A 25,594-nucleotide genomic window follows, 5' to 3' on the forward strand; every position below is an offset into this window, starting at 1 on the left:
GCCTAAATCCACCATGTGATATGTCTGGTACTATACTGGTGGATACATACTGTGCATGTGTGAAGAGACTAGTAGGGTGTCTGCACAACAAGTAAATTGTGTATTTCATAATCAAAGGGAAAGCTCGTTTTCTTTTCTGTGCCATCTGTCTCAATGAAACAACTAAGAACAGAACCTACCATATATATTTGCCTTTGACAGATATTCAGCCTTTGGAAATTAATTGGGAGATCAAAACTATGCATTTCACATTCAATTTATGATACATGATGGGTAGTCTCTCAAAGAACATTTAACAGAATACGCATTGGGTATATTGAGTTTTGCGTATAGTGGGTTTCAGTGACTTTCACCTCAGCTGTCATTTTTACATTGGCATTAATGACTGTATATGGAGGTATATTTTCTGGTAGCTGCTCGGTTTGTGATGCTGCCTCCAGTAGTTTACCCTCATTGCTAACTGTTGTTTTTTATGTCCTCCTCTACCCCATGCATGTGTTAAATCTCAATAAAATACTAAATGGTTTGATTATTTGGTTTTCTGTTGCACTTTTCAGGAAAATACTTGGCTGAAAATTAACCTCTTCTGAAGAACACAGTGAAAATAATATCATTGATTCTGACGGGAACTAAAGACATACAGTAGGACACTTGTTACAAAATGAGGCAACAGTTACACAGAAGTCTTTTAGCCCTTTGTGTTGAGGAAGGGATACAGATGACCCATCCAACAGTGTTATGTAACTTGGTTTACAGAATTGTCAACAGTAGGTATACATTTGCTGTGTCTGTAATATGCATTATTTTTTGGAAATGTCTTGTGTTGCGGTTATCAGACATCTTTTGGGGTTGGTGCTTCCTTCAAACGTGCAGAATTGCACATTATATCTGCCGGTGGATGGTGGTTCCTATGGTTCTCTCTGACCCCCTGCTTATAGATCCAGCAGAAGATATCTACCAACATATATTAGAGACCATAAAGTCTGATAATATACTTCAAACCTAAAAAGCTCCCTTTTTGTCTTTGAAAGGAAACACATTTTCCCAACCTCTAAAAGATTGTCTTCAAAAATACTACTTTCTTTCTTTGTAATCAACAGTTCCACCTATTAAAAAAAAAAAAAATAGATGAAAATTTCAATCATGTGGGTTAGATCGAGGCTGCCAGCAGTGTACCTTGTTTTGATGACAACATGGGTTGTGATGTTTCTGTGGAGCCTAGAAGATGATGAGAACAAGATGAGGTCCCCACTTGAGTGGAACAGTTTAGTAGTCTATTTCAGTGCAATTTAACTCAACCACCCCCTCCCAAGTGACTAATAGAGTATTATAATGATTCATCGTTTTCTAGTTGCAATATTGGAACAAATATTTTACCCTAAAAAAATGTAAAAAGTGTAATTTAAAATTGTTACTGTATATCCTAAAGGGCGTTTGGTGTTTCTGCGTATTGTCACATAGCGTTTTTGTTGTTCTTCCGACAACGATCGTAGACTTCAAAGTACATTACAGCACTATATTTTTTATTTATTGATAATACTGATTGTTGTAAAAAAAAAAGTGACTGTATATGACTAGAATTTGAATGGTACAGTTTATCTGAATCCCTAGAGTTATATTTTAATTCTTTTTTGTTATCTGTGTATGTTTGTAACCTCTGTACAGTGTAATGCTAAGGTATAATTTTAAAATTGATTTCAGATATAATTTTTTATTCTGTGGAGCTATATATGGTGTGGGTGAAGGGAGAGAATCCTGGATGCATTGTCCTTGAAAAAGCGGAGTTGTATCTATGGTAATAACATGGATTTGTCAGCTTTTAACATTGTAACTTCGATGTGACCTCAATGTGTTTGTTCTAGAGTTCTCAACAGCATACTGTGACATCTCCAGCATGAGTCAGAATAAAACAAATGCTTGAATCCATGTCTTTTATTTTTGCATAGAGTAACAGTCTCTGTGAGATGGGAAAAAAGGAATAGTGCTGAAGAGATTGCCAAAATGATTTATGTGCTCTGTATTATCTCCAGGCAAAGTATTGTGTGAACGCATTTTGTTTTTGTTGTTTGTTTGACTAGCATTGAAAATAAAAGACATTGACTTTACGTACTCTGCACATTTTGAGATTATACAAAAATAACATTATATTAGCAAGAACAGTGTATCTTAACTGTTAGATCTTTTGCTTTATGTTCCTCCATACTTTTTGGGCTGGATGCAGTCAAAATGTGTCTTTGAATTTAACTAACAAGCGATGTTTGTGACAAATAGACCTCATCAAAGTGTGTGTAAATGAACAGAAAAAACATGAAAATGTTCAGGCTCAATTGCAGCATGCTTAGCAGGATCTGAAACCTCGGGTTTAGACGCCTAGATGCCGGAACTGAAACAGCTATCCAAATCTGCAAAATGAAAATTAGCTGTTCCAGTTGTAATACAGTTATATGGTCTATGGGTTTGTCCCTGAAGTTTACACTCCAGTTAAGCATTGCAATTGACCCTCAACATTGGGCACAAATGTCCAGCCAAGCAAATATGTTGTTTTCCTTTCAAAGTGAGCTGTATGCACCAATGTGGAAAATAAGTGTCATAAGGCATAATGCAATCTTAAAAATCTACAGCAATGTGAAACATAGCAAATATGGCCTTTCATTTTTCAAGAAAACAAATAATGCTTTTCTCCTCAAGGAACCTTTGGCATTCAGTCATTTTGTTTTCTCTTTGTAATTCAAGACAAATGACTACACAATCCACAAAGGCCCGGCATTTATTTATTTCACAGTGCATCAGATTTTTGCTTCATTGATGGTTTATCAGTTACATAGCTTCATAAATTATTTGGCTGTCTTGAGATGTAAATTATTTATTTTTTTAATGCTGTATGGTCTGAACTGAGAAGCCTGGTTCTGGTTTCATTGGCTGCTGAGATTGTTCACTGTGATCAAATGTCAGCCTATCGACACAAATGGCATGAGACAGGTTGATTTTTGTGGATTTACTTATTTACTAACAATATTCACATTCTGGGCAGTGCCCTCCCCTTGACCCCCGATAAGTACATATGTCAAATTGCACTTTGAGGACTGTAAAGGTCAGATTTGAAATAAAACTGTCACTTTTGAAGTCTGTTGGTTAGTTGTATTATAAACCTGGTCTCATGCCCTTCGTTTGATAGGTTGGAATCTGACCATGTTGATGTGAATGAACAAGATCAGGTTAAACTGAGATACACAACTGTAAATACAAGTTACGGTCAAATATGCATCTAAATCGTTAAAGATATCTTGATTTAATACAAATGATATACATAACTTAAGGCAGAACACACTTATCCAGTTGGCTTGCATACGGTTATTTTTCTTGAACAATCTTATGCGATAATATTTCTATGACATGTTTTCCCTTTATTTTCCTCTCAGCTGGCACAAAGTATTTGCCACATCATTTCAACAGTGTCATTTGCAACAATTTTAAAAAGGCAAGAAAGAAGCATTCAGCAGCCAAATACTGTACATTTCACTGTTTAGTTGTGATTCTATTAAAAAAATGTTTTGCCACTTCAACAAAGGTCAAAGATGGGCTATACTTAGCATCAAACATCCTCACACCTCAGCTTCTCAAAATATTAACAGACTTGGTTTTATTTCACATTTTCACTCATAATGTGGGATTTACTTTTGCTCTGAAGGTTGTGGAAATATCTTCTGTTGTTTTTGTAATTGTGACAGAATTTTGTTTGACCTGCGTCTCAAGTTTAAGTTCAAAATGTATTGGCCACACAGGCAAATACAAATTCTTTGTCACAATCATTTAAAAATCATAATAAAATTTAAAAACAGACATATACTGTAGATATGTTGGACAGTACAGAGACATGCAAGCACTGTCTACATCAGGGTCTACATTCCAGAATAAGATAATGAAAGGACAAATAAATAAATAAATAAATAAGTCAGTCAGATATTCAAAAGACACACCGCATTCTATTAAAAACTGTTTCTGAACCTGCTTGTCTGGGTTATAAGGCTCAGATATATCTGACCTGTGTTACTGGTTTTAAATTGTATTCTACTTTGAGACAGTTTGAGACAGGATTCAGGACACTTTTCATGGTTATTCTGGTACACTACCCATGCTACTCTTTGCTTTATTCTTCTGACTGACATAATCCACCATTTCCTAAATTTTATAGGTATAGATTTTGCCTCAATATGTTGTCTTTCTGTACGAAACAAACCAATGTACATGGTTACATAGGTATTAGTGTTGTGACTTGCACCTTCCCCTTAATTATTGGTTTAATTAGAAAATCTGCTTTAAAGTACCTTCTTTTAATTTGATGGCTTCGAAGGCTTTAAAAAATAGTTTCTTCAGTAATATCTGGTAGACTTCAACTGCCCTTGAAATAGTCTATTTGTTGAAATAGCTTTGCATCTTCTTTGCTTAGTTTTAAAGCCTTACTGGTAAGTGACCATTTTGTAATTACACAATTTAGAGTAACTGCACCACTTCTGTAATTTGGCTGCTGTTGTAAGAATGTGTGAAGGATCTAAGATGAGTTCATATCTGGATGAATATGTTTTGCCTTATAGATTTTTCTGTGGTATCATTATATCATGTATAGTCATCATACCCTTTGTAAATATTTTTGTTGCCTTCCTTTTTATATAAATGGTATATTTAGCTGTGGCTACATCCTATCCATTGCACAAGATACTGAATATGCAATCATTTAATGTAAAAGTACCTTGAAAAAAAGAAAATTTCCCATCTAATGACTTCTAAAGTATATGAACTTATATACTTAGTATATAAGCCTGACTATGATGTAATACCTGTTTAAAATGTCCATTCATGTAAGTTTTCTTGGAAATAAATTGAGGAAAATCAACATGTGCACAGTCAGTTAAATCTTTTCTACATACTGTTAATTTGTAAGTGATCAAATGTTCACTTCAGGTGTTTTGTTCGGTTTGGAACAGTAAAGTTGAAACTTCTAAGATGTGTGAAATGAAATAACGTTGTTAGCTACATGATTGAGCTTAAATAAGTATTCATATTTAACATTTTGTGTGTCTGTGCGTGCATGCACATTGTTTATTTATTTCAGTGTAAGGGCCACGAAAACAAAAATAAATTAATTTAATTTCACACTCGAGGAATTAATTGTGCCCTACAAGAAAATTTAGGTTGTAGCCTATTGGTCCTGTGTTCCACTACCCAGGTTAATATGGGGCACGGAACTTAGCGCTAGGATTTCCAAATTGGCATTTCCCAAAACATTTTAGAGTCAGGCGTGTTAATTATGCTTTCGTATATTCTTTCACGCCAATCGGAACACGGCTTAACGATAGTTATCTGATCCCTGAACTTACTGAACAGGAGCCACGCCTGTTTCAGGATCTTGAATTTTGATTGGTGTTGAAGAAAATGAGGCTCTGCTTGGACCTATGGTTTTGACGGAGGTCACATTGGCGTTGTCAGGACAACTGAACGCTCCGGCTGACCCACATATTTCCGGTTTGCTGTTTACACTGGTAAGTGTGGACGATTCTTGGAATCGTAAAAAGTTAAACAAACAATGGTACGGTTATCTTAACTTACATTTGTGTTACTTCTGTAGGTGAATTTTGTCTAAGACGGTCTTACGTCTCTCCGTCGTCTGCTGTCAGATTTTAATATGCACCAAACCTGTGCAGGCGTTGAATGAAATCGGCATAAAGGGGAGAAAAGAGAAATGCATAGCCAGTAGCCTACCGATGCTTTGTGATTGGCTTTCTAAACGTGAAACGCGCAAAAAATTTTTTTTGTGAGACCCTCAATTATTAGCTAAGTGGATTCAACTACCGAAACCGTTTGACCCTCAATGGCACAATAACGTTCTTCGCGATATCTATGTGCTAAAAGGTCTTGGATTAGCTTCAAATTAGCCAGAAACATTCTGATTATCCATCTGTTAAATTATGTTTTTTAAATTCTGATGGTTAATTGTGCCACATGCTAAAATGCTGTTTTAGGCATCTAATATTGTTGTTATAATTAATATTTACAGTAGTAGTTATAGTAGTTCAGTATTAATATTAATAGTAACCTGCTAAGTATAACAGTGAATATGTTTTTCATGTTTAGATATTTCTGTTTCTCCTCTCTCATAAAGCATGAGGAAGGATGTCGGACGTGGCGAAAGAGAAGGCGGCACGTCTTTTGAAGAAAAGAACCAGCGTGTCTTCACTGGGCAGCCACGAAATCAGAGCCATTGGCAAGACCAAGGAGTAGGTGTTTTTGCAATCCCCACTTGCTTAATTTATGTTGAAGACATAGATTCATTGATCTGAATTACCCCACACAACGTATTTCTGAAAGGTACTCCTCTGTTGAAGACAGGGTTTAGACTATTGCGATACAATCCATACCCCGGCCCTGGGAAAGCGCCCATGGAGGCGTTAAAGGAACATGGTCTCTCACACATGTGACGTCTTCTGTCTGTCTCCTGGCTCCTCTTACTGCAGCTCCATTAGCACAGTGTCCTACATCGATGAGCCAGGTCACCATGACGACAACGCCAGGCCCACTGTACAGATGGAGAACACCTACCAGCTTGGTGAGGCTCAGCTCTGTTCTCCCGATGAATGTGGTGGTTTGGTCAGGTGGATCTTTCTCCTGTGGGGCTGTGATGTATAGAAACAACAGTCACTCACTTAAATCAAGAGAAATGACAGTCCTAAAAGACAGCATAATCCTTTCAGATAAGTAAACACACTTACCTCATTTTTCTTTTTCACCTGTATATGCAAATGCTTTATTTGGAGCCTCTTGTTTTATGGTCAGGCTCTGGGACGTGTAAATGGCATTACCATGTTTGGTGATGATTCAGCATATTTAACTGGCAGGCAGATCAGGATGTCCTTACTCATTGTTGCTGCCTGTGGTCCCTACCAAGGTCCAGTGAAACGCTTCCCAGTGCTCACTGTCAACAATATTCTGAAGGATGTGCTGACAAGTTATCTACAGGAAGAGAAGTACGAGGCTGAACTCTGTAGGCAGATGACAAAGACAATATCAGAGGTGAGACGCATACATACTGTACATTACATTACATGAATTATATTAATGGCATTTTGGCAGACGCTCTTATCCAGAGTGATGTACAGTTGATTAGACTACATACATACGTACATACATTGATATGTGTATCTGTATTCCTATGTACTGTACATTTCCTTTACTGTATACTGTACACATTGCACTCATTTGTTTAGTCAATGAGACTTACTAGGGCAACAATGCAGACTCTACTCTCCTGAATAAAATTAGATATTGCTGTATGTGCAAATACTTTACTTGATCTTAGGCCTTGTCAGTATTGCAACACAGAATAAGTAAGATGGCCATAAGCAACTCAAGGATCTCAGTTTAAGAATTGTAGATATTGGTTGTGTCTTGGGGTCACCAAGTCAAAGGCAGCCCTGACTGAGCACAGTAAACAAAACCAAGCATCTTGAGTTTGCTAAACTTCATTCAAATTATGACTGGAAGAGAGTGCTATGGTCAGAAGAGGCCAGAATTGAAAGTTTTGGCCGTACACGCCATTGACATGTTTAGCAAAATGGAATGCATACGAGGAGAAGCACCTTATAGCTACTGTCAAATATGGAGGTGGGTTATTGATGTTTTGGATATGTTTTGCTGTCAGTGGTCCAGGAGCACTATTTAAGATCAGTGGCACCATGAATTCAACAAAGTACTCCAAACTCTTGGCAGAAAATATGCTTGCCTCTGCTAGGAAGCTGATTCTTGGTCATAGGTGGATTGTCCAGCAGGACAATGACTCCAAACATACATCAAAATCCACACAGAAACAGTTACGTAAAAACAACAACCATGTTCTGCAACGGCCATCTCAGTCTCCAGACTTAAATCCCATGAAAAACCTGTGGTCTGAACTGAAGAGGGGGGTATCCCAAGGATATCAATGATTCTGAAAGGTTCTGCATGGAGGAACAGTTGAAAATCCCTCCAAAAGTGTTCTCTAACCTTATCGCAAATTGTAGGAAAAGACTCATGCCTGTCATCTTTGCCAGGGGCGTTCGCACAAAGTATTAAACCAGGGGTGTCATTATGGAACCTGTTTTTTGTGAAATAAATGTTTTATTTGGAAAAGGCAAGACCTTGGTTGATTCCATTGAATCATTAAGAAAGCACACTACTTTATGCATGTCAGAAAATAAAGCTTATGTCAATAACTAGAATGTTATTGTGCATATTGTGCATATTTTAAGGGGGCCAATAATTCTGGAGCCCACTGTAATTGTCCAGTGTTTACAATTTAACTAAGATGCATTGTGTATATGGCTCCAGGTTATAAAAGCTAGAGTGAAAGACCTGATGATTCCACGCTACAAGATCATCGTGCAGATCAACATCGGGCAGCTGAGCAACCAGAACATGCGCGTTGGCAGCCGCTGCCTATGGGACCCAGCAAACGACACCTTCGCCTCGTACGCCTTCAAGAACCGCTCCCTGTTCGCTGTCGGCAGTGTTTACGCTGTGTACTTTGAGTGACGGGTCACCTCTTGTGAAGGCCTTCTCATTGCCCATCGTCATGTTTTCAGGCTGAAACGTGTCAATGTGTTGCATTCATACCATTTATACAGGTGACTTCAGTAACACCCCATTGTCATGTCTGACTGGACCGGAAGTCAATTAAGTTTGATGGCATATCAGTCATGATAACATATAAGTCACTATGATGCCTCATATGACATTAAATAGAGGCAGTGATCACCTAAAACCAGCAAATACATTTAGATCATCAGTATATGACCATATAAAGACTTGAATGTGGACCAATTCTGTAGCCATTGCTAATCTGTCCTGTTGTCAATGCATATGTTTGATTTGTTTCTTGTCTGCCTGTTTGATCAGTTGCTTGTCTGAGTATGTCCACACACATTAATGTACTGGTGCATTTTTGGCTTTGAATAGTACAATTATTCCCATAATTATTGTTGGTGCTAATATTTTCATAGCTTCATTAAGTATACATCTGGCTTCATGAAGAATACATCTGGCCTCAGCCATCATACTGTATTTGAAGAAACTAAAAAACAGCCTTTCTTTTCAGCATATGAAACAACATTTATTATACCATAGTAGCAAAATACAATCCATGTAAAGCATGTGCACTGTCTTTATACTTTTCTAAATGCTGACAAATATTGACTACTGAAAAAGTAATGCCTTTTAAATTTCATGGTTGAACAGTGAAGGAAGGATGCATACTGTATATTAATATACGGTACAGAAACTTCCAGCCTTTTCTCATTCAATTAGATGCTTCTGAAAACAGAATGGCCATTATGACGGGAATGCCATAAGTTTATTTTCGCACAGAGAGACAGAGGTCTAAGTAAAATGCACAGTACAGTACCTTAGACTGAATTGATGGTGACATTCAATCTAACTGCTAAGCCACTTTATACTTCATTTTGAAGTATGGATAAAAACATTTTTTAGGAATTTACATTTGGGAATTAAATTTTTACTGTATTGCATGGTCAATAATGGTGATCAATAAAGTTCATGGAATTTATTAAGCATCCAAAATAATACCATATTTGCTTACAAAATTTTTTTTGGAAGAATATAGCATAACATTTAGACTGAATGTCCTCTTGCACATTTTATTCTTGGATATTCTTTTCTTGGCAAACTTAATAGTTGTATTCTTGTACAGTGCAAATAAAATAAGCAATCTCTTTCACAACATAATGAATTGGTTGTTGTTTCTATTATAAACAAAGGCAATTCATAATCAACGATGGCGACATATTTTAGCACGCTGACACTGCAGAGAAAAGAGAGTCTGTTTTGGATCAGATCCACCTTCCCGGTCCGTGCCGAAGCGGTCCTCAGCACAGGAAGGCCAGGTCGCTCTTTCGGCAGCCCATCTGGCAACACACGGTGGTTAGCATCTGGTTCAGGTCCCGCTGCGCACGGTCTATCCCAAGGCTGACTCCCAGGGGCCCCAGGGAATTCTGGGCCTCTGTGTCCTCAACCCCTGCACAGCCACAATACACAGATGATCGTCATGATGCTGCAAAAAGGGGGAAGCTACCATATGCTATTTGTGACAATGTTTTTGACAAGTCAGAAATTGACTCATTGGGCCTCATGCAAGAGCCACTCGTACAGTTTTGTTCTTAAATCGCTTTTGTGAATGATTTAAGATGTTCAACACCAAGTTTAAAGATGATATTTTTCCATTTCTGCCTGTTTGTCGTCATCAGCCTCATGTACTACACTATACATATTTTCCTATCTATGAATGCTTCCATTGTGAAGGAGTTGAACTCAACTAAATGTCAAAACCAAGGATCTAATAATTATTATCAAGCGTTGTATTAGAAAATTATTGTAAATAGTGCAATACAAAGTAAGATTGACTGATTCATTGATTATATTTCAAAGATGACCTACAGTATTTCCAGACTGATTTACTTCAAAAAGTCTGCTTTGAAGACTCTTCCCACAGTTTAATTTGCTCACGTCACCACACTTTGCACCATTTAAAAAAATACATATACACATTTTCTAATATTTCTTTTACAGTATATAGAGGCGTTGCTCATTTGGAGCATGTTTTTTTATTTAAATTTGAGTTTATTTAGCGTAGACCTCAATTTAAGTCAGCTGTTTTTGTATCATTTTCACTTCCGTGCTATATAAACCTTTTAAACCTTTCTAGCAAATTTGATCAAATCCCACAATTTTAATAAAGAGACCATTTTTAAGCTTTTCGTTTGACAGATCTGTACTTGTCTCTGTGGTAGACTCGGTAGACTAGTTCTCGTGTGTCAGAAGGGGACCCACCTCTAAGCTCTCGCTCTTCGACAACCCTTCTCCAGCGGGAACCGCCGCAGGTGTACACCACAGCGCGGATGAACTCCCTGCCACACAGTTTGACTGCGGTCACTTCACCCTGTGCCTGCGCCACAGTCCACAGCGCCCACAACAGCAGCACAGGTAGCAATGTGGCCCTCATTTTGTCCCTCAGAGTGACTGGTAACACTGAAACGCTGTCCCTCTTGCTTCAGACCAACTCCTCAAGCTGATATGTGCCTCTGAGCAGGTCCATCTCAGCCATATATACCCTGCTGCAGCCCTACCTGAGTCCACCTCTGAACTTTTCCAATGAACATCCTACCCACTTACTGATTCAGCCAATGTGCTTTATTTTTCCGCCTGGCATACCTTAACGATGCAATTTGTGGCTCAAGAAAGTGACTCCCGTCCGGTAATCATCACTTTACAACCCTAGCATCTTAACGAGGAATTAAATAACATCCTACTGAATGCTCTTCCAAGGCCTGGCTTAAAAGCTTGATTGCTTCGGCTTTAACTCAATGCAGGACCATTAAAATGGTGAGAGACATAGGTTTCCAGTAATGTGCCTCTCAGTCATATTACGATCGTCATTTTTCCAAGAGCTCAAAATCCCCACAAAGGTTAACTACATTACCCACCTTATGTGTACTCTCTATAAACACCCATAATATTTGGTATGTTGTAATAAAAATACTGTTATGGAAAGGAACAGGCTATTTATAGGTTTCACAGGACTAAAATCACATGCCACTTTTTTATTAAAGATTAATTTGATCTTGTTTGTGTGCAGGTACTTTAAAGTAGAAATATTTTCTGACATGGTGAGACTGGAAAAAAATACTGATCTCAATTTAAATAAAATGAGTAGCCCCTATATGTTTACCTGAATGGTTGTCTTGCTGAACATACTGTCATTAAAAACATTATTATTTTCAGCTTCCCATCAATGTTTTTTTCTGTAATTCACTGCTTATCAAGCAAATTATTGTTATCATTTTGTGATAAAATGATAACAATCATTTGCACATAAAATTGAATCCAGTGTAAAATATGCTCCTATTTTCGGGGGATTGGCATAACTTATTTTTGTGAAAGGGTTTTTGTATCTGATTTGCTAGGGCCCATATTGTGATGTTGTTTACCTTCATGAAGACACAGAAAATGACTTCTTCCTTATTTGCTTATGAGGTAGGTAAGTAGTGTTCTGCTCACTCCTCATACAAAAGTTATTGCTTTTGAGACAATTGACCGAAAAGGGGAAATGACAATTTAATCTGGCTAAATGTCTGCATTAGTCAAGGGACCATGAGGTGGAAATGATTTCAACATGTTTACAAAGCATGGGTCTCCATGCCTGTAGATAATGTGACGTAAAATATGTTTTGATATGGGCCATTATCTAAACAGCACTCATAACGTTGTACGTCAAATATGTACATTTTACATTTGAGACTTCTGCATCCTGTCTGAAGATCTATAAACTATAGTGTTCTATCTGAATATTGATAAAGTTTAACATGCAGGTATCATAAAATATGTAATTGTTTGTAGTATAGTAATAACTCTTTCTCTTGGTTAACTGTTAAATTTACAGTGTAGCCTATTCAGAAATTTTTCATCCCCCCTAATTTCTCTTTTTGAATTTAAATTGGATTTTTCTACTCGTTTACAAGAAACTCAGTAATGTCAAAAGGAATTAAGGTATTTAGACACCCTCAGAATAACATTAAAAACTAAAATATGACAGATGATTTGATATCCACCCTCTTTAGATTATCAATCTAAATTGGGCCAAGTGTATTCCATTATCTTGAAAAGAATGACACAACAGACTGAATGAATGATGTTGATTTTATCTGTATTGTATGAGAGCAGAATAAATATAACTGATTTTGAGGTCTCACAATTGAAGTAGCAGTCAAATCAGACATGCTGCCATGGAACTTCCTGTGGAACTTTGAGATTAAGTTATAAGGATGCAAAAAGGTGGAAAAGGTTATAAAAATACTGGCAAAGCGTTGAACCTTCTTAGGAACACTGATATGCTCTTAGTAACAAAATGGTAAAAAAAGAAAAGAAAATGGTAGAACTCAATGTCAGGCTTTTCTACAAAACTGATTATTCAAGTGAGTAGGTCATTTGTCAAGCAGTGAGCAAGAGGTGAACTACAACACAGAAAAAGCATCAGAGCCCATTGGCTGGAATGGGAGAAACGGTCAATACATCAACATCGATTTAGCGCTTCATACATTTCACCTATTTGGGTGATGGACAAGATAGAAATAACTTCTACTTCTACCTAGCCCCTTATCTACTAGGAAAAGCCAACATTCAGTCACACCTGGAATTTGCCAGAAGCTACCCGTCAAGCATGGTGGTGGCAGCATAATGCAATGGGTTTGCTTTTCGGTAGGAGGGACTGGAAACCCTGTTACCATCAAGCTTGGTAGCTGAATACTTTTGTAAATGAGAAAGGTGAGCCTTTCATGTTGCTGAATAAAAATACATTTTCAAAATGGCTGAAGCCTTATGTCCCTTATATAACTTTCCATAGTTGATAAACATAACCATATTCTTTCCGCAAACCTAACAGTTTTCCTGACACTAACTCTAAACCTACCCCCAATTCTAAACCTAAACCATATTTTGAAGCCTGCATCTGTTTTATATGGACGTCCGCACATGGTGATTTTCAGCTTTTACTGTCGGTACTCAATGACAATTTCCTGTTGGAAATGGAAAAAGGGACTGAACCTGCGGCAAATACGTGTGCTTAAATCAATGCAGTTCCAATTCCAAGATGTGTTGGTAAAGACGCAGGAACATTTCTTTAGACAGTTGGATGACAATAGATGTAAATATCATCAATTCAATGACTATATACAAGGACATGTGTTGACATTGTTTATTATTAAAAATACATTTCAAGGGGGAAACCATTTTAAATAGTTTAGGCTAGTCTTACATCCCAAAAGCTTGAAGATTTTAGCCTTAGTTCCTAACCTCAAACCCTATTTCTAGAGGTTGGAGTTATCTTCATATTATATTTGTCCCTTTTCCGTTTAAGTCAATGAAAATGTGTTTAAATATCATCAATTCAAGAAAGATAATGTATTTATCATAAATCATCCTATAACCATATATTATTTAAAACCATAACCCTATTTGTAAACCTGAACCCTCCTACGAGTCATCTTCAATATGTGACTTTTCAATTGTCATGACTGTTTAAATATTGCAAATGCAAATAATCATTATACTGCCACCAAGTGCTCAATCAGTGCAGAAAGCTCTTAGTGATTTGTCAAAAAATGATGGGAAATAGGTAATGATGTCCCAAAATGACAACCAATTCAACAAAGCAGCAACCTTCACATATACACAGCAAATATGCCAAATATGTGTCAAATCAGGAAGATGATCACCGCTGCTGGCTTGTATACAGACAAACTTCATGTGAATATTGCAGACTGGACTAGTGTTTGTGGAAGCGTGTACATGGTCTTTTTGTCACCAAGGGCCCCAGAGTGCAAAAAGACCTGCAGTCAAAAAACAAACCTGAAGCCTGTATCAAGGTCAGTGCCTCCGCACTGTTTCCAAGGCTTTGTTCTTGCACAGTCCTCTGATTACTGGTGTCCCATCATTAAATGTACAACTTGTATGTTTTTTATTGCTTAAAATAAAGTACATGTTCATAATAACAGAAATATTAGAATGACAACAACTGGTAACTACATCAGTCTAGATCAATGACGTCACGTAATATGGAGGGGAAAAGGGAGGGGAGTCAATCCGGGACCCAAAATGACCCGAAACATAACCCGAAGCACAGCAAACATGGCGGAGGTAAGGAGGAAACAAAATAAAGTGTACTCCAACATATACCTTTTTTGTTTAGGAATATCATTGCGTTTTCATTTATGTGCTGCAATAATCTAAAATTCGGTTAGTATACTCGCGATAAAGGTAACTGGGTAACGTTATAGCTATAAAAGAATGAAAACGTTTGCTTTTTCTCAGTGTATCGTAAAATAATAATTAACGTTAACATTAGCTAGCTAGCTACATTTTTGCAAAGTTCTGTCTGTATCGGGCAGTGGCTAGCTACTAGCCAGCTCATTTGCCAGCTACCCGCAGGTAAAACAGGTTTAGCTAGCTATCTTGCAAGTGCGTTTTTCCTTCTAATGTTAACCTACAGCCATAATGAACTCAGGCGCTAGCTAGCTAATGTTTTGCTCTACTGACGTTAAATATTTGCGTATTGCTACCTAATGTTAGCTAGCCTAGCTAACTGAATATTGTGCTAGGCTAACTAGCTATATCTCCGTGAAATTATATCTCTGCTTTGGTTTCCCGGAACGTTAACTTAAGTAAAATATTTGCTGTTGTTTCTCTGATGTAGCTAATCTTGTATTGGACAATATTATGTAGCTAGGCAGCTGGCGGCTGTGGGCTAACGTTAGCTAACATGGACGAACTTATCCAGCTCGCAAGTTCAGGCGCGCTTTTGAATTTGGTTGAACTTTCCGTTTCGTGTGGACCCAGTTTTTCGCTACTAGCTAACGTTACCTACTTACTTTATTGGCAAATATAGGAACAGCTAGCTTCTAAAATTGTTTGGAAATTATTGGCAAACTGTCTAGAAGCGCAACGTTTACTAGATACGGAGTTTGAAATGCCATTGTTTGCCTAACATTGGCGTTAAGAGACTTGCTGGTAGAGGTGTCAAACGGATTACTTTGTTAATTTCTTAATTAGCTCTTGACCTTGTGAAATAAGGGACAAACTTTTTTCAAAATCGAGTATATGTCATGTCATTCCTGTATTTCTGTGATTTGTAGTTAGCTCAGTGATGTATGAACTAAATTATTATAACGTTACCAGAGTCGTTTGCCTGTTGTCACGCTGACATTGCTTGTTTCGTTATAGCCTAAGTTATAAATAGTAACGTTATTCAGCGGCGTAGCTTCCTTGAATGTGAGCTCCGGAATTGCCACCCATGATCCATATCCGCAAAAAATATTCTAAACTAAGAAATAATACTTAACTTGTTCACATAGTCTTCATTTAAAAACACGTGTAAAGTAGGGTGCTCTGTTAATGGTTCAATGGAATCAACCAGTCTTACATTTTTTAAATATTAAATATATTTCCCAAGAAAACAGTTCACAATTATTGTGCAACTATCCTGGGCAAAGATGACAGCCTTGTGTCTTTTCCTATAATTTGTGAAAAGGTTAGAGAACACATTTGGAGGGATTTTTGACCATTCCTCCATACATAAATTTTGACAATCATTGATATCCTTGGGCTTGCTTTTATGGACTGCCCTTTTTAGTTCAGGCCGCAGAGACAGTCATTCTTGAATATGGATGTTGTTTTTCATTAACCATTTTTGTGTGGATTTTGATGCATGATTTGGGTTATTGTCCCGTCGGAAGCTCCACATATGACCAAGTATGTCTCTTAGCTGAAGCAACCAGGTTTTCTACCAAAATGGTACTTTGTGGAATTCATTGTGCCATTGATCTTAACTGGTAACCCTGCACCACTGGTCGCCAAACATCAATGACCCCCCTCTATATATGACCTGCTCTATCAAAATCACTCGTAATGACCCCAAACCGTATTTTGAGTTTTAGCAACTAATTGAAAAAGAGGAGTATGTAAGTTTTTGAACAATTGCAAAGTTATCTCTCTACTCCTGATGTCAAAGGAGTTGTCCCATTTCATTCTCAGTGCCACCAAACCATGTTTAAAAAAATTATTAAATCAAAATAAAAACGGCAACAAAACAAAGTTTGCAAGAGTTATGTGTGGCTGGGAGTCTACTGACATTGTGCACAACTCTGGTATTACTTTCACTTTGACATCTCGCTTTTTTTAACTATATTCTTACTCTGAATTTGGGATTACGACGTATAGATTATGAAAGCCAAGATATTCTGCAAAATGAAGATGAAAGCCTAAAACTGCCAAAAATGGGCATTACATGAACGTCGATTTATGTGACATTGGCCGTCAAGACTTATGACTGATTATAACGTAACATAATGGCCCTTCAGCCAATCAATGCTCGCCTTTTTCTACCACTAGTGTATTTACTGCTTAGTTTGCCTAAAAGCTAAACAGTATCTAGCACCGTATCAAGCCTGGTCTGGAAAACCCCCAGTGACAGTTCTTTGGCTTTTCCCATGCTGATGGGTGACAAAGGGAATTTGCATTAATGTCATTTTATACCCTATTGAAAGCCGAAGTGATGGAATGACACAAAGTAGTTCCTTTACACCGAGATTAATTAAAATTGTATTACCAATTGAAGTTTGGTTGATTTAATTTACAATGATTGTTAATGATTTTCATTAAAAAATGAGATTACTTAAAATGAAATAAAAACATTGAACCTTTTGATATGTATTGAAATAAAAAAATTGTTTCATTTTTATAAAGGGTGCCAACAATTTTCAAGCCCATAGTGCATCTGATAACATTACACTCACCAGCTAACTTAGGTAAAATGCACATTAAGTGAATGCAGGCGCAACATAGCTAGCTGGCCATCTATGCTTCTTCATGAATAAATAGGCTATTTGCCAGTTAAGCTTTAGCCAATACCGTAGGTAACATTAAAATGAATGGTGTCACCGATGCAGGTTCTGATGCGAGATGTTTTCATTTTCATTTTCAGCCCTCCTTTGGGAGTTCGAGCCCAGGTAAGTTAAATAAGCTTTCAAGCCACCTGACTGTCAATGATACACTTACGTTTTGTCTTTGTAATTAGATCTGAGAAAAGCGCAGTTGTCATGGTGTGTGGCTTACGTTTTGATTTCACCGTACGGAGATGTAGTGTGGGTTGTGTAGCTGTGTCTTTGGTGGTGTCAGGGGGCTCGGCTGGCTCGGACGATCAGGAGTTTGACCCTTCCGCTGAGATGTTGGTTCACGACTACGACGACGAGAGAACTCTGGATGAAGAGGAGATGCTCGAAGAAGAAACAAACTTCGGCAATGAGATTGAAGACCTCGCCCGAGTGAGTTGCAAGCTTAGAGTATATAATGTATTGATAGTGACGGGAATAGAAAGATTCCGCCACACAAGGCAGCAGGTTTGCTCGCTGCTCATGCTCATTTGTCAGAGTATTTTTTGGGAAATGAAAATATACTGCAAATAAAATGTAGCATGGATTAAGCTTCGGTATACGAGCTGAAATATTTTTAATTTGCTGTCAAAATAGTATTAGAGTGAAAATAAAGGGTGTGAAATGAATTGCTCGAAAGCTAGACACTGTTAACCTAGGCAGTTCACAAGGTTACAACCCATAATACTGGATAGTAATCATAATAATCATAATAATAATGCTTTTGGGCACAATGCAAAAGAGAGTGGATATGTATTCTTTTTGACTGTTTCCCATTGACTGTGTTGCTTGCATTTATTCAGGAGGGTGAGATGCCCATTGAAGAGCTATTAAACCTCTATGGTTATGGTAGTGCGGGGTCTCCTGAGGAGGAAGATGATGATGATGAAGATGAGGATTATGATGATGATGGTGATGAAGATGACGGGGGGGACGTGGACTATTTGGATAATGACCACGGCAGAAGTACCGAGGAATTGAAAAGGAATAAGGTTTGTTATGTTTCTTCTCACGTTGAGTTTGTGACTTTAAATTGACCAGAACTTAATAGGGTTCTTAGAGAATGCACTGTGGGAAAGGGCACATACCCTGGGTTAGTTTGTTTCTATTGTATGTTTTGCCTAGTTCCATCTGGAGCCTGATGCAAATAAGTTAGGTAATTCCTGCGCAGTCTGGCCTTTTTATTTTATAGTTGCTATGGGTGCCTACGCTGACATTAATATTGGCTAAAACATCTCTCAATTTTGTCTGTAAGGACTTGCAATCAGGCATTATTACATTTAACATTTAACATTCTAACAATGAATGGATAATGCTTGATATGGCTGGAATTCTGAAATCTGTTTCTTTTTTTGTTAACACTTTACTCACCCCTCGCCATAAGGCTGACATAACTCTATCATACACATGACATAGCGGCTGTCACAAGATGGCATAACGGATTATGTAATTTTATCTGTAAATTTTCTGACAGTAACATTTAGCGATAAAAGTATGACGGTTTTGGATCGTGACATCAACTGTCATCATCTGTTATGCCGTCTTATGACAGCCGCTATGTCATGCGATGACGGTGTTACGTCAGCCTTATGGCGAGGGGTTCAAGTAAAGTGTTACCATATTTTAACTTAAACTGTTTGTGCCCTTTTCTTTCAGCCCCTACCTCTAGCTCCGGACGGGAGAGTGAAGCATTGTGGGGAACTGGAGGACGAGATGCTGTACTCTGTGGACGGGCGCCGTCGCTCACACAGCACGGCTGAGCTCATCAGGCCCCGGAAGTGCAAGTACTTTGAGAGTACGTGGATTTTATCCATCCTTTTCCCCCATTCCCCCATTCAACTGCAGCACTCCTGTCCAGTATGACTCATATTCCACCTGGTCTTGGGTCATTGCAGTAGGATGACTGGAATACACATGGGCTTAATTCTTCTCGAACCAGGGCGGCCTGTAGCATAGTGGTTAAGGCACATGACTGGGACCCGCAAGGTCGGTGTAGCCACAGTAAAATCCGCACAGCCGTTGGGCCCTTGAGCAAGGCCCTTAACCCTGCATTGCTCCATGGGCGGATTGTCTCCTGCTTAGTCTAACTAAGTTGCTTTGGATAAAAAGCTTCAGCCAAATGTAATGTAATGTCATTTCAGGTAATAACGGTGAAGAAGAATCCGAGGAGGATGAAGATTACATTCCGTCTGAGGACTGGAAAAAGGTATGCGGGTGCTCCTTCAGTGCTTTGTCATTGATTACTGATGATGTGTTTTTGAAGTGAGGTAAAGTTGTTTGCTTTTTACTGCACCTTCAGGAGATCATGGTGGGCTCCATGTATCAGGCCGAAACACCATCTGGGATCAGCAAATACAAAGACAACGAGAAAGGTAATGGGGTTCATTTTCAGTTAGGCTTATGTGACCTTTTTTAAATTGCTGGATATTATAGAATTGTATTATGTAGCTTAATATTATGTCGCTTTTTTTAATGGTTAACATAATGCAGTATTACACCTAAATTCCGTCCAATACAAGAGAATTGGTGTTTTACGGTTGCCTTAAGTTGAGGCATTTGGCACATTTCCTGTCTTGCTCTCTACAGTTCACAGACTGCTTCACACAGTGTACCGTCTTAACTTGCACTTTTTGCCTGATTTGGAGACAGATTCACACAGATTTTAGAGAAGGTCCATTCTTTACCTGCTGTAATGTAAATCTGATATGGACTGGTTGTGATGTATGGTTGGCATTTAACTAAAAATGTACTGATTACTAATTTGTCAAGAATTGAACTTGAACTAGTTATGTCAGTTGTCTGTTGGGACCACTTTGGTCCATATCCTAATCTCATTCTGTAAATGTCTTGCCAGGAAATGGTATTGCAGCAAATTACATTAACCATGACTGTTCTTGTGCGCAGTGTATGAGAATGATGACCAGTTATTGTGGGATCCCGAGTACCTTCCGGAAAATGAAGTGGTGGAATTTCTTACCGAGGCCTCAAAACGCACAGGAGAGGAAAGGGGTGTGGATGCCATTCCGGAAGGTTCTCACATCAAAGATAATGAGCAGGTACTACTTGGAGCAGGCCTGTACACGCACACGCACACACGCACACACACACACACACACACACACACACACATACACAATTGAAAAAGTTTGTATTAATCTACATACCCAGTATTTCTACTTTGTTGGTGGAAGTATTCGCTCTCCTCAACGGTCTGTCTCTTTCAGGCGCTCTATGAATTGGTGAAGTGCAATTTTGATACAGAGGAAGCTTTAAGGAGGCTGAAGTTCAATGTTAAAGCGGCCAGAGGTAAGGCCTTTTAGTACACCGTGTTCAAACATTCAAGCACTAAATACAGAAAAACTGAGTGTTACATTGACTGGGGAAACATTACTAGTGTGTTCTCTCCCAATGTGTAATGCCTATAATCATATTGTGTAGTGCTGCTGCAGGCATTTTCTATTGGTCGAGTGCTAAGAACTGCTCCCCTCTGTAAAAAGTGGCCAGCTGCCTCTATTTAAATTTTTTACTCTGTTAGTCTGTCCGATCGTTCAGCAGGAGGGCTGATGCCTGACGGTAGACCCAGTTGTGCTGTAGCAGTCTGTTCTATGCCAGGCTATGGGGCTCATCAGTGCATTAGAACAGTGCCTTAACAGATGGACCAGACTGCTGCACTGAAACTGGCTGTGTCTAGAGCCAACAATGCACTGCTCCATGGGGCTACTGGACACAGTCAGCCCTGCATGGTCAGGATTTTAATGCCAGAGCTTGGTGCATGTCAATGAATGCCCTAGCAGGCCCAGAACATGAAACATACAGTTCCAAATAAAGTTGACCTGTACTTGCAGTAAGAATTGTGGTCGTAGCATATGCATTTAGTTGGTTAATGATGACATTAACAAGAGCGAAACTGTCTGTCGCAGAAGAATTATCATTATGGACAGAGGAAGAATGTAGAAATTTTGAACAAGGACTAAAAGCTTATGGAAAGGATTTTCATTTAATTCAAGGAAACAAGGTAAGACGGACCAGCATTCTGAATTCAAATGTTAAGTTGCTTCAGTAAATTGTATTCTAAATGTATATATGTGTAAATGTGTTTATATATTTGGATATATCTATATATTTTAATGTATCTGCATAATGCAATTTTTTATGACTGGCAAACAAAATGTAAAACTGAAATGTCTAAAAGCTACTCCAAAGCTACTGCAATCATGACGTATTCAATTTTAAAATGCCTTTAATGTAATGCAACAATGTCCAAAAAAGTGTCTATTGAAAAAAAATTATTTTACAGAATAATTGATTGCATAAAGGCAAATATGCTTAAATATATGAATTTATAATATATCTACTTGTTACTTGTGGTCATTTTTAAACAAGTGTTTATGTAATGTTATCTGTTGCAATTAAATTAATTTGATATAAAATGAATATGAATATGATGTGATCATGCATATTTATTTAACACTGCTTTTTCCCCCTAGGTATTTCATGTGTGCTAAATTAAATTTTTTCAGGTGAGAACTAGATCAGTAGGAGAATGTGTGGCCTTTTATTACATGTGGAAGAAATCTGAGCGTTATGATTTCTTTGCACAGCAAACCAGGCTTGGGAAAAGGAAATACAACCTTCACCCAGGCGTGACGTAAGTATCCGCACGCGTGGCGTAAAACCCTCTACCGCGTTTTACGGGTTCAACTGATGACTGTGTTAGATGTTGGGGACACAGTTGAAATGGTGCCGTTCCGATGAACATATTAATTGATCCGATTAATAAACAAATTCTTTAATCAGCAAGGAATTTGAAATAGAAATGTTTTTTTAATGTGAAATTAAGTTTTTTGGTCTAAATTTCTTTTAAAATGCTATACAATTGCTGTTAACCAGGAAAGAATGAAGTGCAGTGCAAAGCATCAGCATCCAGGTTATTACATCATTACATGCTAGTTTTGACATTGACATTTTGATTCAGTTAGCTGGATGCAGAGGGAAACGTCCGTAAAGGTGTGTGTTGTGTACAATGCAGTCTTTTTGTACGACAAGGGTGTATGACAAGTTCACTGCGTCAACTGCACACAAAACATCCTTTCATAGCTACTGTTAGCCAGCTCAATGAAAATTGTGATGGGCAAATTTGGTCAGTGACGGCAGGTAGATCAGCGGAGTTTGATGTGATTGGTCAGCGAGCGGAGACCCTCACTCTTACGATTGGCTCTCCTCAGGGATTATATGGACCGGCTATTGGACGAGACAGAGAGCGCAACCTCTAGTCGGGCTGCATCTCCCCCGCCCACCACCTCCAATAGCAGCACCAGCCATTCAGAGAAGGACGAGAGCAGCAACCACAATGGTGAGCTCCACACTGGCGTCACATCCTTACACTTACTGTAAATTCATCATTAGCTACTCCAACTTACCTTTTTCTGTCTGTGGCCCCAGTCCTTAAGACCTGATATAATGATACGGACGTCTGGCGTTTCATTGGCAAACTCTAATGTAACCCTATGGCCTGTACTATGAACAAAAGTGACTGTCTCTTGGGCAAGTGGATCGGAGGAGCGTTTAGAATTGCCTCGTATTACTGTTTTTCGAAATCCAAAAATACGGTTCCGTTTAAAGTTGAAGTTACAACCACTTTAATAGCTCACTGTTTCAGCTGCAGTGCACGTCATACTGCAAGTCACTCAGCATTTGGGCTCAACTGCCTATTCCACATTGTAGTGGAAAACATTAAAGGAATGTCAACAGGAAAAACGTATGCGCAATGAATAGCCTACGTGCTGTAGGTCACTCTGCTCTCCTGTATGTGTATAACAGGTACAGGAAATCACGGTGCTGTGGAGGTTGTGTCCGGTGAAGACAAACTAAAGATGGAGGCAGTTCAGACCAATGGCCCTGCCCCATCCACGGACCACCCCGCCTCCAGAGATTTTAACGGGCGCGATGAGGGGGCGGACCCTCACGCCGACGGCCCAAATGGGCCCTCCCAGGACGACAGCGGTCACGAGAGGACGCTGAAGAGACGCAGGGTGGAGGGGGGCGAGGCAGAACCTTCCAGAACCAGCACGCCCAGCACAGAAGGAGACTGAACGTGTCCCAGAAGGACATGAACCTGGGCCTCCCATAACAGACTGGGCTCACCAGCAAGGAGGGGGAGATGTTCTGTTTGGAGTGCGTGCCCCACACTCTCAAACCCAGTTTATATCCCAAAGTAATGCAGCTCCAAAAATGCGCGGGTTTTTAAAAGAATCCCACCATTTTGTGTGTGTTTGTGCGTGCGTATGAGTGAGTGAAACACCGATACATATTTAGAAAGAAATATTCCCTCTATTTGTATGAGATCATCTGTAATATTTTTGTAAGCAAGATCTATTTTTGAATTACACATTGATGGCTATTGCCGTTTGGCCACCTTTTTTGAGGAGAGGGGATGTGTTGGCCCGTCGGTGAGGGAAAGGGTGGCTGGAGATTCACAGGCAAAAGACATTGCACTTTGGGTTCCTTTCCGCTAGGGCAGAAACCCAGCCTGTCCCACCGATGAACACAAGACTCCTCCAGGAGGCCGATGGCGCACTCTGGTTTTTAGGAAAATGAGCTGGAGGCTAGCCTGCCCTGCTTGTTTATATTGAGGCTGACATCAGTGATGTCCTGTATATTTCTGATTATGAAAGTGTTTTTTTTTTGTTTTTTGTTTTTCAGAACCTCTGTTGAATTGGACTTTGTCATTTTTTTATAATGGTACTTATTGAGAGAAAAAAAAGTTTGTATAAATTTCTTATTCTGTACAGTTCTTACAATTTTGATAAACATTGGCAATTACTTGAGATATGAATGTCAGTTTTTTTTAAGTTTTTTTTAAACACTTCCTGTCCTGGGGGGGTAAAAACCATTAAAGACCATTGATGTAACTCACATTCCTCACTTTTAGCAGCCTTGGGCCACGACTGACACTGAAAGCATGTATATATGCCACGTGCATATTACCTACTAATGAGAACGGTTCTGACAATAGAAGTGGCCTGCTCCTTTTTCCCTTGGGGCTAAGGTGGGAGGCAGTGCAAGCTGGAACAATGCTGATCTCTTGTAAATTCCTGAAAGGTGTTGGTCGTTAGTTCCAGGGTGAGAGAACCCTTGCATTTTAAAAGCACCAAAGCCTTGGAGGGTCGTTGTTTCTGAAAAACCACTGCTGACTGAAATGGTGCCGATGTGTTATTAGGTGATTGTCTTCACAAATCATGTTGTCTAAAAGCTTTAGCTTCTGAATTTCTTCCCCTTTTCAAGCAAAATGTAACATTTTCTTGTTAAAATAATTGTGAAGTACTTATCAATAAAAGTTTTTTCTTTTGTTTTTTCTTGCCAAGTAGTAGTTTAGTTTTTTAAACAACCTAGCACTGCAAGTGCATGGAGTAGGCAATTAGCATCATGGCAATTGCAGCGTTATGGATGTGACATTTGGACCCAAAATGACAGACAAACAAAATCCCTCAAATCAGGTCACAATCGGCTGTTTGGGACATATGTTTAATTGGGAGGTAACTTGATTTTTTCATGCTCAGGTTGACATTACTATGGAATTGCAATTAGATCGCAAATGCAATCTTTAAATGATTGTAACTGCTGTCGTGTCCTAGGAGAATGACCAATGTTTTAAGATTCACTTTTCACAAATACATTCACTATTCTGGCCCATGAGACTGAACATACTTAATTTCCATTTTTAGTTTTGGAAAAACATTTTTACAAGAACATTACAAGTGATATTTCTGCCAGGTACCTCCCAGTTAAGCTAAGATTCAACTTGGATAAATATGGCCACAATAAGACAATTTTCAGTGTACTTTTTCTCATTTTCATTTTCAATATGCAATATTGAGGTACTGTAGACGCATTCAAAAGTCATCGTAGATAACCCCTTTTTGGTTAATTTTCTGTTCATGAAATAAAATTCAGGTAAAAAAATAAAATAATTCCAATAGATCATGTTCCAAAAAATAAAAGCAAACAAAGTTCAATTTTCCCGGGCATCACAACCACGTAGCACCATGGACTAATTTGCAAAGCAGTTTTCC

General features: G+C 38.5%; 4 protein-coding genes across 9 annotated transcripts in view; 3 read left to right on the top strand and 1 right to left on the bottom strand.

The window, feature by feature from the left end:
• The window catches only part of LOC133129550 (SH3-containing GRB2-like protein 3-interacting protein 1), a 41,724-nt gene extending 36,833 nt beyond the window's left edge, over positions 1-4,891 (top strand). The window contains exon 23 of the mRNA XM_061243721.1: positions 558-4,891. Coding sequence (XP_061099705.1) covers positions 558-580 — 23 coding nt within the window. The 3' untranslated portion in view covers positions 581-4,891. The remainder of the gene's footprint in view (positions 1-557) is intronic.
• A 579-nt stretch (positions 4,892-5,470) lies between these two features.
• dynlt5 (dynein light chain Tctex-type family member 5) lies at positions 5,471-9,771 on the top strand. 3 transcript variants are annotated; one of them, XM_061243756.1, is made up of 5 exons: positions 5,471-5,537; positions 6,158-6,272; positions 6,510-6,601; positions 6,941-7,065; positions 8,359-9,771. In XM_061243756.1, exons 2-5 carry the CDS (start codon positions 6,169-6,171, stop codon positions 8,560-8,562), a joined length of 525 nt encoding a protein of 174 aa, XP_061099740.1. In that variant the 5' UTR covers positions 5,471-5,537; positions 6,158-6,168; the 3' UTR covers positions 8,563-9,771. The 3 variants fall into 3 exon arrangements, with proteins under 3 accessions (XP_061099740.1, XP_061099741.1, XP_061099743.1); XM_061243757.1 differs by lacking the exon at positions 5,471-5,537 and adding an exon at positions 5,561-5,584; XM_061243759.1 differs by lacking the exon at positions 5,471-5,537 and adding an exon at positions 5,835-5,907.
• A 140-nt stretch (positions 9,772-9,911) lies between these two features.
• LOC133128900 (relaxin-3-like) lies at positions 9,912-11,044 on the bottom strand. Its single transcript, XM_061242704.1, has 2 exons — positions 10,873-11,044; positions 9,912-10,060 (listed from the first exon to the last, which is right to left on the bottom strand). Exons 1-2 carry the CDS (start codon positions 11,042-11,044, stop codon positions 9,912-9,914), a joined length of 321 nt encoding a protein of 106 aa, XP_061098688.1.
• Positions 11,045-14,649: 3,605 nt separating this feature from the next.
• On the top strand, positions 14,650-24,873 carry LOC133129402 (mesoderm induction early response protein 1-like). 4 transcript variants are annotated; one of them, XM_061243466.1, is made up of 13 exons: positions 14,650-14,733; positions 17,576-17,600; positions 17,770-17,915; positions 18,326-18,514; positions 19,179-19,317; positions 19,664-19,728; positions 19,822-19,894; positions 20,427-20,578; positions 20,747-20,828; positions 21,443-21,537; positions 22,043-22,170; positions 22,748-22,875; positions 23,343-24,873. In XM_061243466.1, exons 1-13 carry the CDS (start codon positions 14,692-14,694, stop codon positions 23,612-23,614), a joined length of 1,536 nt encoding a protein of 511 aa, XP_061099450.1. In that variant the 5' UTR covers positions 14,650-14,691; the 3' UTR covers positions 23,615-24,873. The 4 variants fall into 4 exon arrangements, with proteins under 4 accessions (XP_061099450.1, XP_061099452.1, XP_061099451.1 ...); XM_061243468.1 differs by having other exon boundaries at positions 22,124-22,170; XM_061243467.1 differs by having other exon boundaries at positions 21,446-21,537.
• The last annotated feature ends 721 nt before the right edge of the window (positions 24,874-25,594 follow it).

This window comes from Conger conger, chromosome 5 (assembly GCF_963514075.1).
Source record: "Conger conger chromosome 5, fConCon1.1, whole genome shotgun sequence".
Classification (NCBI taxonomy): domain Eukaryota; kingdom Metazoa; phylum Chordata; class Actinopteri; order Anguilliformes; family Congridae; genus Conger; species Conger conger.